Here is a 19,622-nt window from a genome sequence, read left to right on the forward strand (position 1 = left end):
TACAAGGCGTGTTTGGAATAAACTCTCAGTCTGACAGGTTCAACTCATCTGGAGGGGTTTATTTAACATAAGTAGTAGAGGCTACGTTGTGCATCCAAGATGGCACCCTTTATAGGTCAGTGGTTCCCAACTCCAGTCCTCCCTTATCCCCAACAGCACACATTGTTGTCGTAGCCCCAGACAAAGTCACCTGATTCACCACTAAAATAAGGAGTTCATATTGAGAATGCTACTGGGACTCTGTATAGTCATCATCATGGTACCTGGGGTTCTTTATACAGGTAGAAAAGGACTAGCTCTGGTTCATCGCGACGACAACAACAACGAGTTGCCTCTGCCTCCGAACGTGCACTAACGCCCTGGACCAGAGCTAGAGAAGGACATGACAAAAAAATAGAAATAGAAAAACCAGTTCTAGCACTGGTTTGGAGAAAACAATGCCATGTAATGACTGCATGAGACGCAACACAGTAGAAAGGAGAAGGAAAACAACAGAACAATGACAGTGACTCTGTCCAGTGACTCTGATCCAGTGACTCTGATCCAGTGACCCTGTTCCAGTGACTCTGTCCAGTGACTCTGTTCCAGTGACTCTGATCCAGTGACTCTGATCCAGTGACTCTGATCCAGTGACTCTGATCCAGTAACCCTGTTCCAGTGACTCTGTCCAGTGACTCTGTTCCAGTGACTCTGATCCAGTGACTCTGATCCAGTGACTCTGATCCAGTGACTCTGATCCAGCGACTCGGTTCCATGTTATTCATGGACAGATAGTTGCCCTTTCAATTTTTCAGAATGCAAACGAGGGAGAGCAAGAAAATGAGAAAAAAGGAAAGCGAGGGGAAAAAGAAGCACAGCTAGCCTATCAGTCATGATTATCTCTCTCTCCCAGCCCCAGCCCCAGCCCCAACTCCAGCCACAACCCCAACCCCAACCCCAGCCACAACCCCAACCCCAACACCAGCCACAACCCCAGCCACAGCCCCAACCCCAGCCACAGCCACAAAGGTCACATAAACTGTACACAGGCAGCATACTGACACAGTAGAAAACAAGGCTTCTTCAGGGTTAATACAACATATTGCTTTCAGCTTTTACTGTACATACAAAAGTCATAGAGTGCTATCCAATGGTAAACTGGGTGGTTGAGCGTTGGGAATAGGTTGGAGAAGTGTTAGAAAAGGGTTTCATTGTAGCATAACCCCAGACGCTCTGTTATAAGAGTAGCAGTGGGGTAACGTGACAGGAAGGACGCTGCAACTACAATCACAACGAAAGAGGAAGGGGATTTTTTGTTGTTGCTCAGGTTATGCAATTTAAGGGCTGGATTTAAGGGCTGCATTCAATCCGTATCGCCGAAGTATTGCGGAAGATCCGCGTGATGTTAAGGCAATTTCCGATTGATCTGACATATGCAGCGTTTACCATGAATGCAGTCTCCGCGACTGCGGGAACATTGCCTTTAATTGTCAACCGCACTATAAAGCGGTTGTTCAGCGCCACGGATTGAATAGAGCCCTAAATCGGGTTAACATACAAATTTCAAGCCTCGGTAATCACTCGATTTGATGATCATTTACATTTTTACAACATTTTATGAACATTTGTTTTAGAATTTTTTGGCAAAAGGGTAATCATACAATTTCTCGATATTATAATTATGCATTAATACTCTAATGTTGCATAAGTTATTATAAACAATAGCCAAAATGCTTTGTTTTTAGCATAACAATTACTAAATAATATCAAATAAACATTAATACCGGTGTAATCTAAGTGGCATTGTATGGTACTATCATATTTATGTCTCTTTAAAGGGACAGTTCACTGAAAAACTATCCATTAGCATTTTGTTCATTAGTTAGTTAGCACAATCCCACAGAATTGTGCGTGTCAGCAGTCACGTTTTCAAGATAGAGCACTTTCAGTACAGAGTAGAAACTGTGACGCTGATGTGTTTTGTTTTTGAGTGAACTATCCCTTTAACAGGGATGGGAACTACTGTATCCAAAGCTGCCTTACATGTTTCTGTTGCATCAGGCTCCGGGGTGAAGTTTGCCCTAGGTACAGATCTAGGATCAGATTCTCCTCCTCCAATCCTAACCTTAACCATTAGCGGGGGAAATGCAAAACTGACACAAGATCAGTGTCAAGGGGCAACTTCACCCTACTCTGTTGCAACAACAGTAGCATCACCGTCATGGAGACATTTCAATGGCCATACATTGTATGTAAACATGACCAAATGATGATTCCTGGGTAAGATAATAGAACAGAATGACTGACATATATTCAAAAGACATATTGCATACAGCATCATTACAGCAACTATGTCCATGTCATTTAAAAAATGTAAAGGTATCTATTAAGAAACATTGAGATATAAAATCCAAAGTGGTTGGACTGTATTGCGTGCATGTATCTAGTGCAATGTTTGTAATCGTGTATGTACTGCGGCGAGACCAAGGGCCCCAGTCATGATGAACTTGTAATGAACCTGTACACAAATACAACCCTCTCTTTTGATTTTGTGTCTTTCTTCATGTTTCAGTTTAGTTTTGTTGTTTGTCTTATTTTGTTGCTGTATTGTTTGTGTGTCGTTGTATTTCAAATGTGTGTGACTGTTGCTGTTTATCAGTGTGTCAGTATTTTGTTACTTGTCATGTTTTGTGTTTTTTTTGTGGACCCCAGGACGAGTAACTGCTGCTTCGGAAAAAACGAATGGGGATCCAAATAAACAAACAAATAAACAAACCAATAAACCCAGGTAGTGGGGTAAATACTACTCCCTGTTCTGAGAATTCTAACCAAAGAGGCTTTGCGTTATCCCAGGGCATACAACGCAAAGAGAATCATCTGAAAAGATAAAATCACAAAAGAATGACGGCATGGTCATCTTATTTGCCAGCTTAGAGACATTTGGGAAATAAAATAGAATAATGGATGACTAAATGTCGTCTCACTCTATTTTAACACTCGGGTAAAAGCGGGTGGCGTTATGAAAAGGCAGCAGTTGGGAATTACTTTAGTTATTTAGATCAACTAGAGGTTGAAAGCAGGTTACAGGCGGAGGGTAAAGAAGGGACATTATGCATAACTCAGGATCTTCTCTTGAAATCTCACCATCATGTTTTTGGAGCAGGGTTTGGTATGTTAAAAATTCATGGAAATGTTCACTTCACACAAAGAGGAATCAGCCGACTCACTAAGTCTTTAGTCATTCATAGCGTGAAGTGCTCTAATACGATACAGAGGCAGGTTTACTGTATGCAGAGTAAAGGGTTTAGTTCATACAGTAGTTGAAATTCCAGCGTTGGGACCTCCAGTGTAGTTCCAGTAAAGAACAGAAATACTTCTTGTTCCTCCCACAGGCTTGGTTCTTATTCCACTAAGTCTTGAAACTTGTCTGCTCAATAGACTTGAGTTCCTCTTGAGTAGTTCCAGTGTTGTTGTCATTCTCCCAGTGGTATGATTCGAGCAGCAGGCCTGGGCCCTAGTGGTGAGATCTACCAACATCCACTACACAGGCCTTTTCTACAATATGTAATGTGCTTCATCAGAGCTATGAGGAGAGATCAGATTTCATAAATCCATCTAGCTATCTGCACAGGATAAACATGTTCTCTATATAAAAAATGGCACATTAGACATATTTATCTATATATTATCATATATGTACATTCACTACTTTTTCATTATGTCTAAAGGTGTTTTATATAACAAATCATAGAAAGAGGAAGAACACGGACAGATGTGATATGACTTTTTAAAAGATACTCAGAATGAATAAATACATCTAAATTACACCAAAATAAATCAAACGTCATGGAGCAGGAGGTTTGGAAACACTACGAGGATGTACAATGAGGTGAGAGGCAGGTGGGTGGGCAGCATCTTTACTATCCAACTGTCTGCTCATTTTGGTATCATCTGTTTGGTGGTACAGTAGCTCGACAGCCTCCACCACTACAGCCTGAACTCAAGCCCTGTTAGGTGTTCAGCTCAGTGTTTCTGCTGACTGTTTCTATCCCTGGAGATGTTACTTGGTAGCGGTGGTTGGTAGAAAGACAAGGAGAGGTAGGTGTTAAAGGCGTGGGTTACTCTGCTGTGCCCCCTGCTGTTTCGGAGTGGCCCTCGTTGCTGGGTTTGTGGGCCTGTTTCTTTTGCTGCTCAAGCTCTTTCTTGCGAAGCTTCGCTCGCCGTTTGTCCAGTTTCTGCCGGTTCCGCCGAGCCTTCTCCATCAGGACCTTGAGATCCTTCACCTTCTTCTTGATCAGAGCCCGGTCCTGGGAGGAGGCAACGCCAAGCGTCTGTGCATACACACACCACACGCGTCCACACACACACACACACACAAACACACACACACACACACACACACACACACACACACACACACACACACACACACACACACACACACACACACACACACACACACACACACACACACACACACACACACACACACACACACACAGGACAAGGGTCAGAGATGGGGGGATGTGAGTGAACAGGAGCACTAGTCAGGGAATAAAACTCGGCAGCTATGATCAAAACAAATATAACAGGAGTAACAATTTCAGTCTATATCGGCCCAAAGCTTCAGGGCAAATTACTATATCAAAATGTTAAACTACTTGTACCTTGACGGGTGCTCCAAACACCCTGGAAACAATGGCAATACATAAACAAGGTGATACTAGTAAATAACTAGTAACTAAGGCCAGGATTCAATCCAAGCAGCGAACTATAACAGACTTTTAGGATTGAGCTGACATGCAGCGTTTACCATGAATGTAATCTCCGTCGGGTTAAATGCACGTCGGGGTAAATGCATTTAAGATGTGCATTGTGGGCTGCATAGTGTGATGCTCTATAACTCATTTAGAATTGAATCGAGAAGTAACTAACATAGCTGGATATGTACAATACCAAACACTTCAGTCCGTCACCTTGAGCTCAGTGCTGTCCAGCTGCAGTAGCTGGTCTCCGTCCACATTGTTGACTGTGAACTCTGGGATGTACTGCTCCAGATTTAGTCCCATGAGCCAGCGGGACACCTGCTGGGAGGTCCACTCTTTCACACTGATGTTCTGCCACTGGTGCTGCTTGGGGCACTGGCCCTCATCTAGGATCTAGATACACACACACACACACACACACACACACACACACACACACACACACACACACACACACACACACACACACACACACACACACACACACACACACACACACACACACACACAAACACACACACACACAAACCATGATATTTCCCCACATGCAGCGCCGAGAGAGAACACAGTGATGGGTGATTTAAAATGAATAATTTCTAAATGTCTAGAATAGAAGTTGAGAGCATGCTGAAGACTGAACGTCACATTTGTGACATGCACTTCAATAGAGGTTTATGAAAAACAGTAGCCTATGAAAGGTTTAGACTAATGAGTAACCATACATCTGATGTAAACACAGGCTTTTTACAAGCTTGGTAGACAGTATGGGAGCATGCATAATGTTTTGTTTTTCAGGCTTCCTCGGTGGCCACTCAGAGCTAGATCTCACCTCGTCATCTATCATATCCAGACTCTGAACATGGTAGCACAGAGGACGACAGGACAGGACAGTTTGTTAACACAAAAACACAGCAGCAGCAGTGGCTCAGGGCACACAATGCTACAGGGTACATACAACATGGCCGACTAGCAAAGCTACAGTTGCTAACATCAAAGATAGTTAAATAGAATATAAATTGTAACTAATTAAACATGGAATAGGCCATTCGAACACCCTTGTTACACATTCCAGACACTTGGCAACCAGAGGTTACTCAGCATAACATGACAGGAGCACTAGATGGGGAAACATAGGTCACTTTTTCTTCATTTTTTACATTTGAGGTAATATACTCACATTTTTTACATTTTAGGTTGAATTACTAGTGATTGTTGATACTAGGTAGATGTTTTATGTGAGATCAAATCCTTGTTTCTCACCTCGTCTGAGGAGAGCACCAGGGTGTGTGAGCGACCGGACATCTTGGCTTCAGCCAGCAGACCACTAACCTCCACTGAGCTGCTACTGCTGACACTCAGATCCTCCTTCACCACAGGACCCTATGTAGAACAACACCATGCAGAAGTCTATTAGACCTTAGTCAAAACACTGTCTACATCCAAAATGGAATCCTATTCCCTATAAAGTGCCCTATGGGCCTTGGTCAAAAGTAGTGGGGAATTGGGTGCCATTTCAGACAGCCTGTGGCTGGCTATAGTCTATCTCTGTTCCTTTCAAGGTCTATTTCATTGTATTCCCCTCTCAACACAAAGCAATTTTTGTTCTATGATGTTTTGAATCTAAAGCTAATAAATGCCATTGTTGAAGTCATTTGCTGCTGATTGATTATTTCAATCAATGATTTCATAATGAATAGAGGGACTATACTAGAGGGCTTCTAGCAAACATAGACAATTAAAACGTCATACATTATACATAAAGATAATATTTGCACACCTATGGCTGATTCAGACCTACCTCCCTCCCTCCCAACCTCCCAACCTACCTACCTACCTACCTACCTACCTACCTACCTTCCTACCTAACCGCCCCAGGTGGGTGTGCCTTAGTCAACAAGCCGTGTGGAGGCTTGGGAAAACATGGTGTCAGCTACAGCCGTCATTTGACGTCAGCACAAACATAACCCTCCTTTTGATCTGAGGATTGTGATTTAAGTCTGTCTGATTCTCTAGCCTGTGGCCAGATTGGATCGACTGAGCTGGGTAACTAGTTGCACCTACAGTACCTCTCTGGTCCTTTTTTAGGTGAAAAGCTTGATTCACAATATCTATGACTAATTCATTGGTTTGCTTGAGGTTCATTGGCTTGAGGTTTGTGAGAAGAGAGAGATACAGCACCTCAACATTTACCTCACCTTAGGGTGATGTATCAGGGATGAAAGACTAGGTACTATGAACAACATTGGATAGTGTACACTGAGTGTACAAAACATTAGGAACACCTTCCTAATATTGAGTTGCACCCCCTTTTGCCCTCAGAACAGTCTCAATTCGCCAGGGCATGGACTCTACAAGGTGCTGAAAGCTTTCCACAGGGATGCTGGCTCATGATGACTCCAACACTTCCCACAGTTGTGTCAAGTTGGCTAGATGTCCTTTGGGTGGGGGACCATTCTTGATACTGTACACACCGGCAACTGTTGAGTGTGAAAAACCCAGCAGCGTTGCAGTTTTTGACACACTCAAACTGGTGCCCCTGGTACCTACTACCATACCCGTTCAAAGGCACTTCTTTAATCCTTCTTTAACCCGTCTCCTCCCCTTCATCTATACTGATTGAAGTGGATTTAACAAGTGATATCAATAAGGAATCATAGCTTTCACCTGGTCAGTCTATGTCTTGGAAAGAGCAGGTGTTCATAATGTTTTGTACACTCAGTGTATTGAAGTGATTTCCCCATTGCTATAGCTTGATTAATAGCATCAGTGGCTAGAGAATATCTAATTAATGAATTACTATGGACAAATCAAACATAATCAGTCCCAAAGTGAGCGCCAGATAATGTGATTAAAAGAGAAATGCCGTAATGCAAAAACCCAAGCTTTGAAATTATAATATCTAAATACATGAGTTACAATGATTCACACCCTTGATGGAATTATAAATGACTGGTCTAAATATGAATCTAATCCAATACACCTTCTATATTTGTGCAAATTACTGAAATGAACTTCAATAACAAGTGCATTAAGAAACTGTTAATCAGAGCGCTTCATACCCTGCTATGTACAGTAGTTGTTTTGTATTCTGTTTGATTGGGTATGATTGGAGCAAAAACAATACAAATACAATACCAAGTAATACGAATAGGAGAAGAAGTGTGGCCATGTATGAGATTTCTGTTAAACAGAAAGGCATCAGAACCAGACAGAGGTTAAATCAATGCAACGAAAAACAAACAATATGCACCACAATAGCCTACAGGTATTCTATAATAATATGCACACTTCAGTGGGCACTGTCAATATGTATTATCATGGAGATGCTCTGTTACTGTTTACTGTGTACATTGGGGTTCTCTTCACATACATACCTTGGCCTTGAGTTTCTCTGGGCTATTCTCAGCAGAGGGTTCTGTAGAACTGAGGAGAAGAGGCATGAGTTGGTAGACAGAGAAACAGATTGTTATGTTGGTAGAAAACAACTATAGACATAAGAACAGATTTACTGAACATTCACACCATTAAAACGCTTCTCCAGAGAAAAGAACACATCAAAGGAGAAGAACAAAAGGTCAAAGGAGAAACCAGACAGGTTCATGCAGTATATTTGTATTTTCCCTCCTCTCTGAGGATAACAGGGCTGGACGCGTTGTGAACTGACCCAGGCAGTATTGGAGGTGAGGTGGACGCTAAACGGATTGGACACATTGACCTCTCTCTGATCCACGGCTGAGTCACACAGAAATGCAGCTACTAAACACAAAACCTGAATACTGTGTGTGTGTGTGTGTGTGTGTGTGTGTGTGTGTGTGTGTGTGTGTGTGTGTGTGTGTGTGTGTGTGTGTGTGTGTGTGTGTGTGTGTGTGTGTGTGTGTGTGTGTGTGTGTGTGTGTGTGGTACAGCGCTCTCTTATCATCCACACACAGCAAGCATGAGATGTGTTTATGGATAGTCCCACAGACAGACCCCTGCCTGATCAAGAGTGGTGTTAGTGCGGCGGAGGGGTGGGGGGTGAGTTAGGGGGTTGAAGGGGTTAATGGAGGGAAAGGTCATTTTGGTTGCATGGAGGTGTGGGTTTGGTGGGATGGAGGGGTGGGTTTGGTCTGATGGAGGGGTGGGTTTGGTGGGATGGAGGGGTGGGTTTGGTGGGATGGAGGTGTGGGTTTGGTGGGTTGGTGGGATGGAGGGGTGGGTTTGGTGGGATGGAGGGGTGGGTTGGTGGGATGGAGGGGTGGGTTTGGTGGGATGGAGGGGTGGGTTTGGTGGGATAGAGGGGTGGGTTTGGTGGGATGGAGGGGTGGGTTTGGTGGGTTTGGTGGGATGGAGGGGTGGGTTTCTGGGATGGAGGGGTGGGTTTGGTGGGATGGAGGGGTGGGTTTGGTGGGATGGAGGTGTGGGTTTGGTGGGTTGGTGGGATGGAGGGGTGGGTTTGGTGGGATGGAGGGGTGGGTTTGGTGGGATTGGTGGGATGGAGGGGTGGGTTTGGTGGGATGGAGGGGTGGGTTTGGTGGGATTGGTGGGATGGAGGGGTGGGTTTCTGGGATGGAGGTGTGGGTTTGGTGGGTTGGTGGGATGGAGGGGTGGGTTTGGTGGGATGGAGGGGTGGGTCGGTGGGATGGAGGGGTGGGTTGGTGTGATGGAGGGGTGGGTTTGGTGGGATGGAGGGGTGGGTTGGTGGGATGGAGGGGTGGGTTTGGTGGGATGGAGGGGTGGGTCGGTGGGATGGAGGGGTGGGTTGGTGGGATGGAGGGGTGGGTTGGTGGGATGGGTGTGCAGTTACCCCTGTGTGTTGTGTAGGAGTCCCAGCTGTGTTGCTTTCTTCAACCACAGCAACTGCTGCCAGCCAACCAGAGTTAGGCTCACTCAGTCATACAGACAGTCTCAGAGTCTGACCCACAGTGGGGATTTAAATGACCAGTCACAGACACACACACGCACGCACGCACGCACGCACGCACGCACGCACGCACACACACACACACACACACACACACACACACACACACACACACACACACACACACACACACACACACACACACACACACACACACACACACACACACACACACACACAGACACACCGTCTGCAACAGCTGGAAAACATTGTAGAGTAAGCCCTCAGTATGGATCTCAGACAGTCTAAGTATACAGTATCTAACAGCACAGCAGTCAAAGGAACGGGTAGTAACCTTGTGGCGAAATCCTGCACGGAGCCTTCACCGTGTGCTGCCACTTTATGAGCGCATCAGCAGTCAAAATATAGCTCTTCTGGCTCTCTGTGGAGAGCTCTGGGTTGGCGGGGCAGTTTCACAGTGTGTGCAACTCTGCAGAAGTCATGTTTATTTTCAGCGTGCTTAGTTTTTAAAGTGTTTAAGTCAATCGCCGGTGTATCTTTTGGGGCCGCTCCTATCATTGATTGCATGGAGTGGTAGCAACATTGTTGTGAAGCTTTGACAAACAAACCAACCATCAGGTGTATTTGACAGACAGTCAGTGCAACTGAAAGCCTGAAGTCAACAGCTAAGACCCCTTTCTCTCTCTTACTCTCATTTTCCTTTCAGTGCTTTACACTGCAGCAGACTTTCTGTCTTTTTCAATGACCTCCCTTTAATGTTCAGTGTCGCTGGACTATTATTGTCCTGCCAGGCATATTTGGGTTGACATTTTAGTAAAGGGGAGGTTGCGTGCAAGTTTATTGTTGTTTGAAGTGTATTGATTTGGTGTGGTACTATTGACATTTGGCCAAGAAGAGTTTGGACATTTTAAGGCCTTTGTTTGTCTATGAAAACACCCCAACCCACTCATCCATTATTTTTGTATGAGGTATTATTTGGTTGGGTTACCCCTGTGCTGTGACGTGTGTTATAACATGGTCTCAGTTTCCAGTCTCTATGCTCCAATAGTCTATGTGCCAGGGGGCTAGAGTCAGTCTGTTATATCTGGTGTAATTCTCCTGTCCTATCTGGTGTCCTGTGTGAATTTAAGTATGCTCCCTCTAATTCTCTCTCTCCCTCCCCTCCCGGAGGACCTGAGCCCTAGGTTCATGCCTCAGGACTACCTAGCCTGATGACTCCTGGCTGTCCCCAGTCCACCTGGTCATGCTGCTGCTCCAGTTCTGCCTGCGGCTAGGGAACCCTGACCTGTTTACCGGATGTGCTACCTTGTCCTGGACCTGCTGTTTTCAACTCTCTCTCTCTCTACCGCACCTACTGTCTCGACCTCTTAATGCTCGGCTATGAAAAGCCACCTGTCATTTACTCCAAAGGTACTGCACCATTTACAACCACTGTGATTATTATTATTTGACCCTGCTGGTCATCTATGAACGCTTGACCATCTTAAAGAACAATCTGGCCTTAAATGGCCATGTACTCTCATAATCGCCACCCGGCACAGCCAGAAGAGGAGTGGCCACCCCTCAGAGCCTGGTTACTCTCTAGATTTCTTCCTAGGTTCCTGCCTTTCTAGGGAGTTTTTCCTAGCCACCGTGCTTCTACATCTGCATTGCTTGCTGTTTGGGGTTTTAGGCTGGGTTTCTGTACAGCACTTTGTGGCATCTGCTGATGTAAAAAGGGCTTTATAAATACATTTGATAGATATGGAGTGCCTTATCCTTTCGCTCCACTGGCTATCTGGCCAAACGGCTACACTATGGGCAGTCTCTTCTGCTGATGTGTGTCTGGTAAGGGGTCTCTATCTATCCTACTCTTTTCCTTTCGGCAGGGTTGATCATTTTCTTTACCCTCTCTAACAATATCACTACAACCTCTACACGCTCAACTGGGGTCAGTTTAACATTTTCCCCTTTTAAGGTTAGGATGGGAGGGGAAGCTAGATCTGTACCTAGGGGAAACTTCACCCTGGAGTCAGAGGAACACAGCGGCAGGGAGGTGGTTAGTACCTGTTTCCAGGTGAGCTTCTGGGGTCCTTCCCTTTGCTTCGTGTCAGTGGGTCCAGACCTCTCCTGATGGTCTTCTCCTCCAGGCTGAGAGAGGGGCTGGACACCACAGGAGACTGAGACCCTGCACACATCATCAGAGGTTCAGCAAATATATGCAAACATACAGCAAAGATAGTGATAACCTACATTGGAATCAAGCATGTGACTAAGACTTTCTTGTAAATCATAATTGAAGACAATGGGAGATCTGAGCGATAATTTGGGTTCCACACTCATATTCTTGAGATGCTAGCCTTAAACATGTGTGTACCAGTTCACTTAAAAACCACAAGTAAAATAGTTTAGGGTAAGTAAGCTTTGTCCAAGCCAGAATGGACCATAGGGAAGGAGGCTCCTGTATCTATAGTGATGAACGATTAAATATTTTATGATGTGGTTCTACACTGACCGTCGTTGTCTGCAGCCTGCTGGAGGAGGGTATGTCTGGGGGAGTCCTCAGCACTGCCAGGGGCCCTGGAGGGTCTGAACTCATCCACAGTACTGGAGGCTGCACTCCGGATGGACGAATGAGTACTGCCAGGGCCCTCTGATGCCTGGAGAGACGGGGAAGTGAGAAGGGGGGACAGAGTGAGGATGGATCAATAGAGAAGGAGAAAGATGGAAGTAGGGATAGAAAGAGAGACAGAGATGAACACAGAGATAGAGACATTTACTTTAACAATGCTATCAGAAAAAGAGAGACACTGAGACAGTTCACCCTAAGGCACCTGACATCCACCTAACTCAGTAAATTAAACATGTCCTATCTCCCTCTCTCTCTCTCTCCCTCTCTCTCTCTATGTACCATTATCCGGAGGTCATTATCTTACCGTAGTAAAGATTGCACACCAATTGCATGATTTCCTCCAGTATAGTGGCCGGTGACTGTCTGTCTCCAGCATAGTGGCCGGTGACTGTCTGTCTCCAGTATAGTGGCCGGTGACTGTCTGTCTCCAGTATAGTGGCCGGTGACTGCCTGTCTCCAGTATAGTGGCCGGTGACTGTCTGTCTCCAGTATAGTGGCCGGTGACTGTCTGTCTCCAGTATAGTGGCCGGTGACTGTCTGTCTCCAGTATAGTGGCCGGTGACTGTCCGTCTCCAGTATAGTGGCAGGTGACTGTCTGTCTCCAGTATAGTGGCAGGTGACTGTCTGTCTCCAGTATAGTGGCCGGTGACTGTCTGTCTCCAGTATAGTGGCCGGTGACTGTCTGTCTCCAGTATAGTGGCCGGTGACTGTCTGTCTCCAGTAGTAGCCGGTGACTGTCTGTCTCCAGTATAGTGGCAGGTGACTGTCTGTCTCCAGTATAGTGGCCGGTGACTGTCTGTCTCCAGTATAGTGGCCGGTGACTGTCTGTCTCCAGTATAGTGGCCGGTGACTGTCTGTCTCCAGTATAGTGGCCGGTGACTGTCTGTCTCCAGTATAGTGGCAGGTGACTGCCTGTCTCCAGTATAGTGGCAGGTGACTCTCTGTCTCCAGTATAGTGGCCGGTGACTGCCTGTCTCCAGTATAGTGGCAGGTGACTGTCTGTCTCCAGTATAGTGGCCGTGACTGTCTGTCTCCAGTAGTGGCCGGTGACTGTCTGTCTCCAGTATAGTGGCCAGTGACTGTCTGTCTCCATGTATAGTGGCCGGTGACTGTCTGGCTCCAGTATAGTGGCCGGTGACTGTCTGTCTCCAGTATAGTGGCAGGTGACTGTCTGTCTCCAGTATAGTGGCAGGTGACTGTCTGTCTCCAGTATAGTGGCAGGTGACTGTCCGTCTCCAGTATAGTGGCAGGTGACTGTCTGTCTCCAGTATAGTGGCCGGTGACTGTCTGTCTCCAGTATAGTGGCCGTGACTGTCTGTCTCCAGTATAGTGGCCGGTGACTGTCTGTCTCCAGTATAGTGGCCGGTGACTGCCTGTCTCCAGTATAGTGGCCGGTGACTGTCTGTCTCCAGTATAGTGGCCGGTTACTGTCTGTCTCCAGTATAGTGGCAGGTGACTGTCTGTCTCCAGTATAGTGGCAGGTGACTGTCTGTCTCCAGTATAGTGGCAGGTGACTGTCTGTCTCCAGTATAGTGGCCGGTGACTGTCTGTCTCCAGTATAGTGGCCGGTTACTGTCTGTCTCCAGTAGTAGCCGGTGACTGTCTGTCTCCAGTATAGTGGCAGGTGACTGTCTGTCTCCAGTATAGTGGCCGGTGACTGTCTGTCTCCAGTATAGTGGCCGGTGACTGCCTGTCTCCAGTATAGTGGCCGGTGACTGTCCGTCTCCAGTATAGTGGCAGGTGACTGTCTGTCTCCAGTATAGTGGCAGGTGACTGTCTGTCTCCAGTATAGTGGCCGGTGACTGTCTGTCTCCAGTATAGTGGCCGGTGACTGTCTGTCTCCAGTATAGTGGCAGGTGACTGTCTGTCTCCAGTATAGTGGCCGGTGACTGTCTGTCTCCAGTATAGTGGCCGTGACTGTCTGTCTCCAGTATAGTGGCAGGTGACTGTCTGTCTCCAGTATAGTGGCCGGTGACTGTCTGTCTCCAGTATAGTGGCCGGTGACTGTCTGTCTCCAGTATAGTGGCCGGTGACTGTCCGTCTCCAGTATAGTGGCCGGTGACTGCCTGTCTCCAGTATAGTGGCCGGTGACTGTCTGTCTCCAGTATAGTGGCAGGTTACTGTCTGTCTCCAGTATAGTGGCAGGTGACTGTCTGTCTCCAGTATAGTGGCCGGTGACTGTCTGTCTCCAGTATAGTGGCCGGTGACTTTCTGTCTCCAGTATAGTGGCAGGTGACTGTCTGTCTCCCTGGATTTTTAAGCCTATATATTCCTGGGTCACGTCCCAAAAAGCACCCTATTCCCTATACAGTACACTACTAGTGCTCTATAAAGGGAATAGGGTGGAATTTGGGACAACGCCCTGTTCATTATTTTTGCTCAGTCAGGGACAGATCTTATGAATGGGAAAGAGTGTTCTCCAAAAGAGACTTTACCAGCAATTATCTCAGTAAGGAGGGGTAATAGGCTTTGCCACCACTCAGGACTAGATTGATGTGTCGCAGGGCACTGACTTGTAGCCAGCAATTAATACATTACATAAAGGCTTTTTTATAAGGTCAGAGGACGGACATGGCTAACCACACAAACACTGTCAGTGTAATTAACTTTAAATAAAACATATACGTACATGTGAAAACAGTTCAATTCATTTTCAATGAGTAATGTTGATACAACATCTAGTGGTGATTATAGCAGATATTATTAATGTTATCATTGTTGTGGATATTAAAAGGCTGAACAGAGGTGTTTGTGTGTGTGTTTGTGTGTGTCCATACTAACCTCTCCCTCTGTAGAGCTGATGCTGTCCCATAGTAGTCCTCTGGAGAGTCTCTGTCTGCTACCAGCGTGGGGAAGCGCCTCACTCATCTCTGGAACAACACACACAACACAACCATCCTTAGTTACATGTGTTCAACAGTCATAAAGGTCTAGCCTGATCCCAGGTATGTTTGACATGACAAGGACTTGACATGATAGCACAAACAGATCTGGGACCAGGCTAATAAAGGTCCACTTGGATGATATACATTTTAATGTAATTCTAAAGCAAGTCTGATAAAAGAGAGACGGTTTGTCATCAGATCCTATTGAAATGTAGATCTACAGAACGTATAGCTACACACAAATACACACAACGCCACAGAAGAAGCTGTTGTCATCATGGCAGAGGTAATCTCTCCCTCCCTCCCCCCGTCTCTCTTACTGATATTGCTTATTGAACTGTCTCAATCAGTCTCTCCAGATCTGGATCAGTATTCAGAGACTGCCCATTGTCCCCTTATCAACCCAATTATGGAGATAGCAGATCAAGGGCCACTGTAATCCATTATAACATACTGGGCCTGGGAGAAGAAGCTGGAGGAGCACAGAAGAAAAAAAGGCCAGTAAAAGTCTCCCAAAAGGAACCCTACTCCATTTTTAATTTAACAAAGTCAGCTAAAAACAAATTCTTATTTACAATGACAGCCTACCCCAGACGATGATGGGCCAGTTGTGCGCTGCCCTATGGGACTCCCAATCACGGCCAGTTGTGATATAGCCTGGAATCAAACCAGGGTCTGTAGTGATGCCTCTAGCACTGAGATGCAGTGCCTTAGACCGCTGTGATACAGCCCGGGTCTGTAGTGATGCCTCTAGCACTGAGATACAGTACCCTTAGACCGCTGTGATACAGCCTGGGTCTGTAGTGACGCCTCTAGCACTGAGATACAGTACCCTTAGACCGCTGTGATACAGCCTGGGTCTGTAGTGACGCCTCTAGCACTGAGATGCATTGCCTTAGACCGCTGTGATACAGCCTGGGTCTGTAGTGACGCCTCTAGCACTGAGATACAGTACCCTTAGACCACTGTGATACAGCCAGGGTCTGTAGTGATGCCTCTAGCACTGAGATGCAGTGCCTTAGACCGCTGTGATACAGCCTGGGTCTGTAGTGATGCCTCTAGCACTGAGATACAGTACCCTTAGACCACTGTGATACAGCCTGGGTCTGTAGTGACGCCTCTAGCACTGAGATACAGTGCCTTAGACCACTGTGATACAGCCTGGGTCTGTAGTGACGCCTCTAGCACTGAGATACAGTGCCTTAGACCACTGTGATACAGCCTGGGTCTGTAGTGACGCCTCTAGCACTGAGATACAGTGCTTTAGACCGCTGCGCCACCCAGGAGCCCCTCCACAGTGCACTACTTCTTTTTAGGGCCCATAGAGAATAGAGAATAGGGTGCCATTTGGGACACATCCCAAAACCCAGACGTGTGTTTACGTGTTACGGACAGAATTTGTTTTGTATTTGTTTACTGTTTGTTTGTTAACTGAAGTGGCATTGGAGTACGAGGTCAAAGTTCAAAGTGCATTCAGAGGTAATGCACAGTGACAAAAAAAGAGTAAGAGGGATTTGCTAAAAAAGGAGCAACAAGCAAAACAAGCTTTAATCCAAAAACAAATCTCAAGCCTTTGGTACTGTATGTCTTGGAGCTAGTGTTGACAGTATGCAGTAACACAAGCTGCATCCCAAATAACATGGAGTCAGACACAGTCCTGTCTGCCTCTCCATGTCCCTACTAAAGCAATAACAGCACAGTTTGAGGGCATAGGAAATAGGAAACGAGCTGATAGGAGAGCTGTAGGGTGTATCTCAGGGTTTGAGTGACACTAACACATCAACCCCTCCTAAGGATATGTAATTTGTCTCTACAGCCTCCATTGTCGTCTATTGAAATACCCTGATAGAGACTTATAGCTAAGGCAGGGACATTGTGATGGGGGGACAAGCTGTCCTTGTTACATTGGCAATAACATTTATGGAAATATTGTTCTGAATCTCCCTCACAGTACATACTGTAAACAATGCATCATCTACACAGTGTGTTCATCTCAAATGGCACCTTATTCCCTATATAGTGCACTACTTTTGACCAGGGCCGCGGCCTGATCTTGGTCTATATCTATGTAAATGATATAGATATAGATGTAGAGAGGTAAATAATATAGATATAGATGTAGAGAGGTAAATTATAAATATATATGTTGAGAGATAAATTATATAGACATAGATGTAGAGAGGTAAATTATATAGATATAGAGAGGTCAATTATATAGATATACAGTACCAGTCAAATGTTTGGACACCTACCTACTCATTCAAGGGTTTTTCTTTATTTTTACTATTTTCTACATTGTAGAATAATAGTGAAGACATCAAAATGATGAAATAACACATACGGAATCGTAGTAGTCAAAAAAGTGTTAAACAAATCAAAATACATTCTATATTTTAAATTCTTCAAAGTAACCAGCCTTTGCCTTGATGACAGCTTTGCACGTGCTTGGCATTCTCTCAAACAGCTTCACCTGGAATGCTTTTCCAACAGTCTTGAAGGAGTTCCCACATATGCTCAGCAATTGTTGGCTGCTTTTCCTTCACTCTGAGGTCCAACTCATCCCAAACCATCTCAATTGGGTTGAGTTCAGGTGATTGTGGAGGCCAGGTCATCTGATGCAGCACTCCGTCCCTCTCCTTCTTGGTCAAATAGCCCTTACACAGCCTGGAGGTGTGTTGGGTCATTGACCTGTTGAAAAACAAATGATAGTCCCACTAAGTGCAAACCAGAAGGGATGGCGTATCGTTGCAGAATGCTGTGGTAGCCATGCTGGTTAAGTGTGCCTTGAATTCTAAATAAATCACAGACAGTGTCACCAGCAAAGCACACCCACACAATCACACCTCCTCCTCCATGCTTCATGGTGGGAACCACACCTACTCTGCGTCTCACAAACACACGGTGGTTGGAACCAAAAATCTCAAAATTGGACTCATCAGACCAAAGGACAGATTTCCACTGGCTAATGTCCATTACTCGTGTTTCTTGGCCTAAAAAATTTGACCATGAAGGCCTGATTTACGCAGTCTCATCTGAACAGCTGATGTTGGGATGTGTCTGTTACTTGAACTCTGTGAAGCATTTATTTGGGCTGCAATTTCTGAGGCTGGTAACTAATGAACTTATCCTCTGCAGCAGAGGTAACTCTGGGTCTTCCTTTCCTGTAGCGGTCCTCATGAACTTGTCAAGAACTTTCAAAGTTCTTGACATTTTCCGGATTGACTGACCATCATGTCTTAAAGTAATGATGGACTTTTCTTTCTCTTTGCATATCTGAGTTGTTCTTGCCATAATATGGACTATCTTCTGTATACCACCCCTACCTTGTCACAACACAACTGATTGGCTCAAATGCAATAAGGAAATCAATTCCACAAATGAACTTTTAACAAGGCACACCTGTTAATTGAAATGCATTCCAGGTGACTACCTCATGAAGCTGGTTGAGAGAATGCCAACAGTGTGCAGAGCTGTCATCAAGGCAAAGGGTGGCTACTTTGAAGAATCTCAAATATAAAATATATTTTGATTTGTTCAACACTTTTTTGGTTACTACATGATTCCATATGTGTTATTTCATAGTGTTGATGTCTTCACTATTATTCTACAATATAGAAAAAAGAAAAATAAAGAAAAACCCTTGAATGAGTAGGTGTGTCCAAACTTTCGACTGGTACTGTATATTATTTAGTATATGTAAAGACAAGATTAAATCAAGAATAGTCTGATGGGTGACAATATTAGCCTATAACTTGTGAATGATATATTATCACTTGTGAATGATGCCCAGCATAAGAAACAATTCCTTTGTTTTTGGCGAATTTTTCGAATCATAGTCACAGACCTCATGTAGCCTAGCCCATATGTTTTAATAAGGTTTCTATCACAACTAAAGTGGCCACATAACTTCTTAAAATTAAGCACTTTTATCGGCTTTACAAGGGGTATAGAGCATAACTGGCATATATAGTTTCAAGTTTGTTGAAGATAATTTTCACCTTAAAAATGCACCTTTATAATAAAAGCATTACACGCAAAATTGCATTTGCACTTTGATAACGGTGTTTTTAGCCTGCTACCATGTGGGCATTTCTGTGCATATAGCCTGCTACCATGTGGGCATTTCTGCGCTTATAGCCTGCTACCATGTGGGCATTGCTGCGCTTATAGCCTGCTACCATGTGGGCATTGCTGCGCTTATATGTCTTCACTATTATTCTACAATGTAGAAAATAGTAAAACCCTTGAATGAGTAGGTGTTCTAAAACTTTTGACTGGTACTGTAGGATGTAGATGTCACGCCCTGACCTTAGAGGGCTTTTTATGTCTCTATTTTGGGTTTGGTAAGGGTGTGATTTGGGTGGGCATTCTATGTTCTATTTTCTATGTTTTTGTATTTCTTTGTTTTGGCCGGGTATGGTTTTCAATCAGGGACAGCTGTCTATCGTTGTCTCTGATTGGGAAACATACTTAGGTAGCCCTTTTTCCTCTTTCTGTGTGGGAGGTTAACTTTGTTTGTG

At 45.0% G+C, this 19,622-nt stretch overlaps 1 protein-coding gene across 6 annotated transcripts in view; it reads right to left on the reverse strand.

Annotated features, from left to right (window-relative positions):
- Window positions 1-38: 38 nt before the first annotated feature.
- Window positions 39-19,622, reverse strand: part of ppp1r9a (protein phosphatase 1, regulatory subunit 9A) — a 105,615-nt gene continuing 86,031 nt past the window's right edge. For 2 of the 6 annotated variants that reach the window (XM_055877147.1, XM_055877148.1), the window contains exons 12-19: window positions 14,999-15,087; window positions 12,101-12,245; window positions 11,653-11,773; window positions 8,120-8,168; window positions 6,006-6,125; window positions 5,575-5,598; window positions 4,956-5,138; window positions 39-4,310 (exon numbers count right to left, since the gene is read on the reverse strand). In XM_055877147.1, coding sequence (XP_055733122.1) covers window positions 4,098-4,310; window positions 4,956-5,138; window positions 5,575-5,598; window positions 6,006-6,125; window positions 8,120-8,168; window positions 11,653-11,773; window positions 12,101-12,245; window positions 14,999-15,087 — 944 coding nt within the window. In that variant the 3' untranslated portion in view covers window positions 39-4,097. Of the gene's footprint in view, window positions 4,311-4,955; window positions 5,139-5,574; window positions 5,599-6,005; window positions 6,126-6,571; window positions 7,926-8,119; window positions 8,169-11,652; window positions 11,774-12,100; window positions 12,246-14,998; window positions 15,088-19,622 lie in introns of those variants that run through there. The other 4 variants (XM_055877149.1, XM_055877152.1, XM_055877150.1 and 1 more) reach the window with 3 other exon arrangements.

Source organism: Salvelinus fontinalis, chromosome 22, assembly GCF_029448725.1.
Source record: "Salvelinus fontinalis isolate EN_2023a chromosome 22, ASM2944872v1, whole genome shotgun sequence".
Lineage (NCBI taxonomy): Eukaryota > Metazoa > Chordata > Actinopteri > Salmoniformes > Salmonidae > Salvelinus > Salvelinus fontinalis.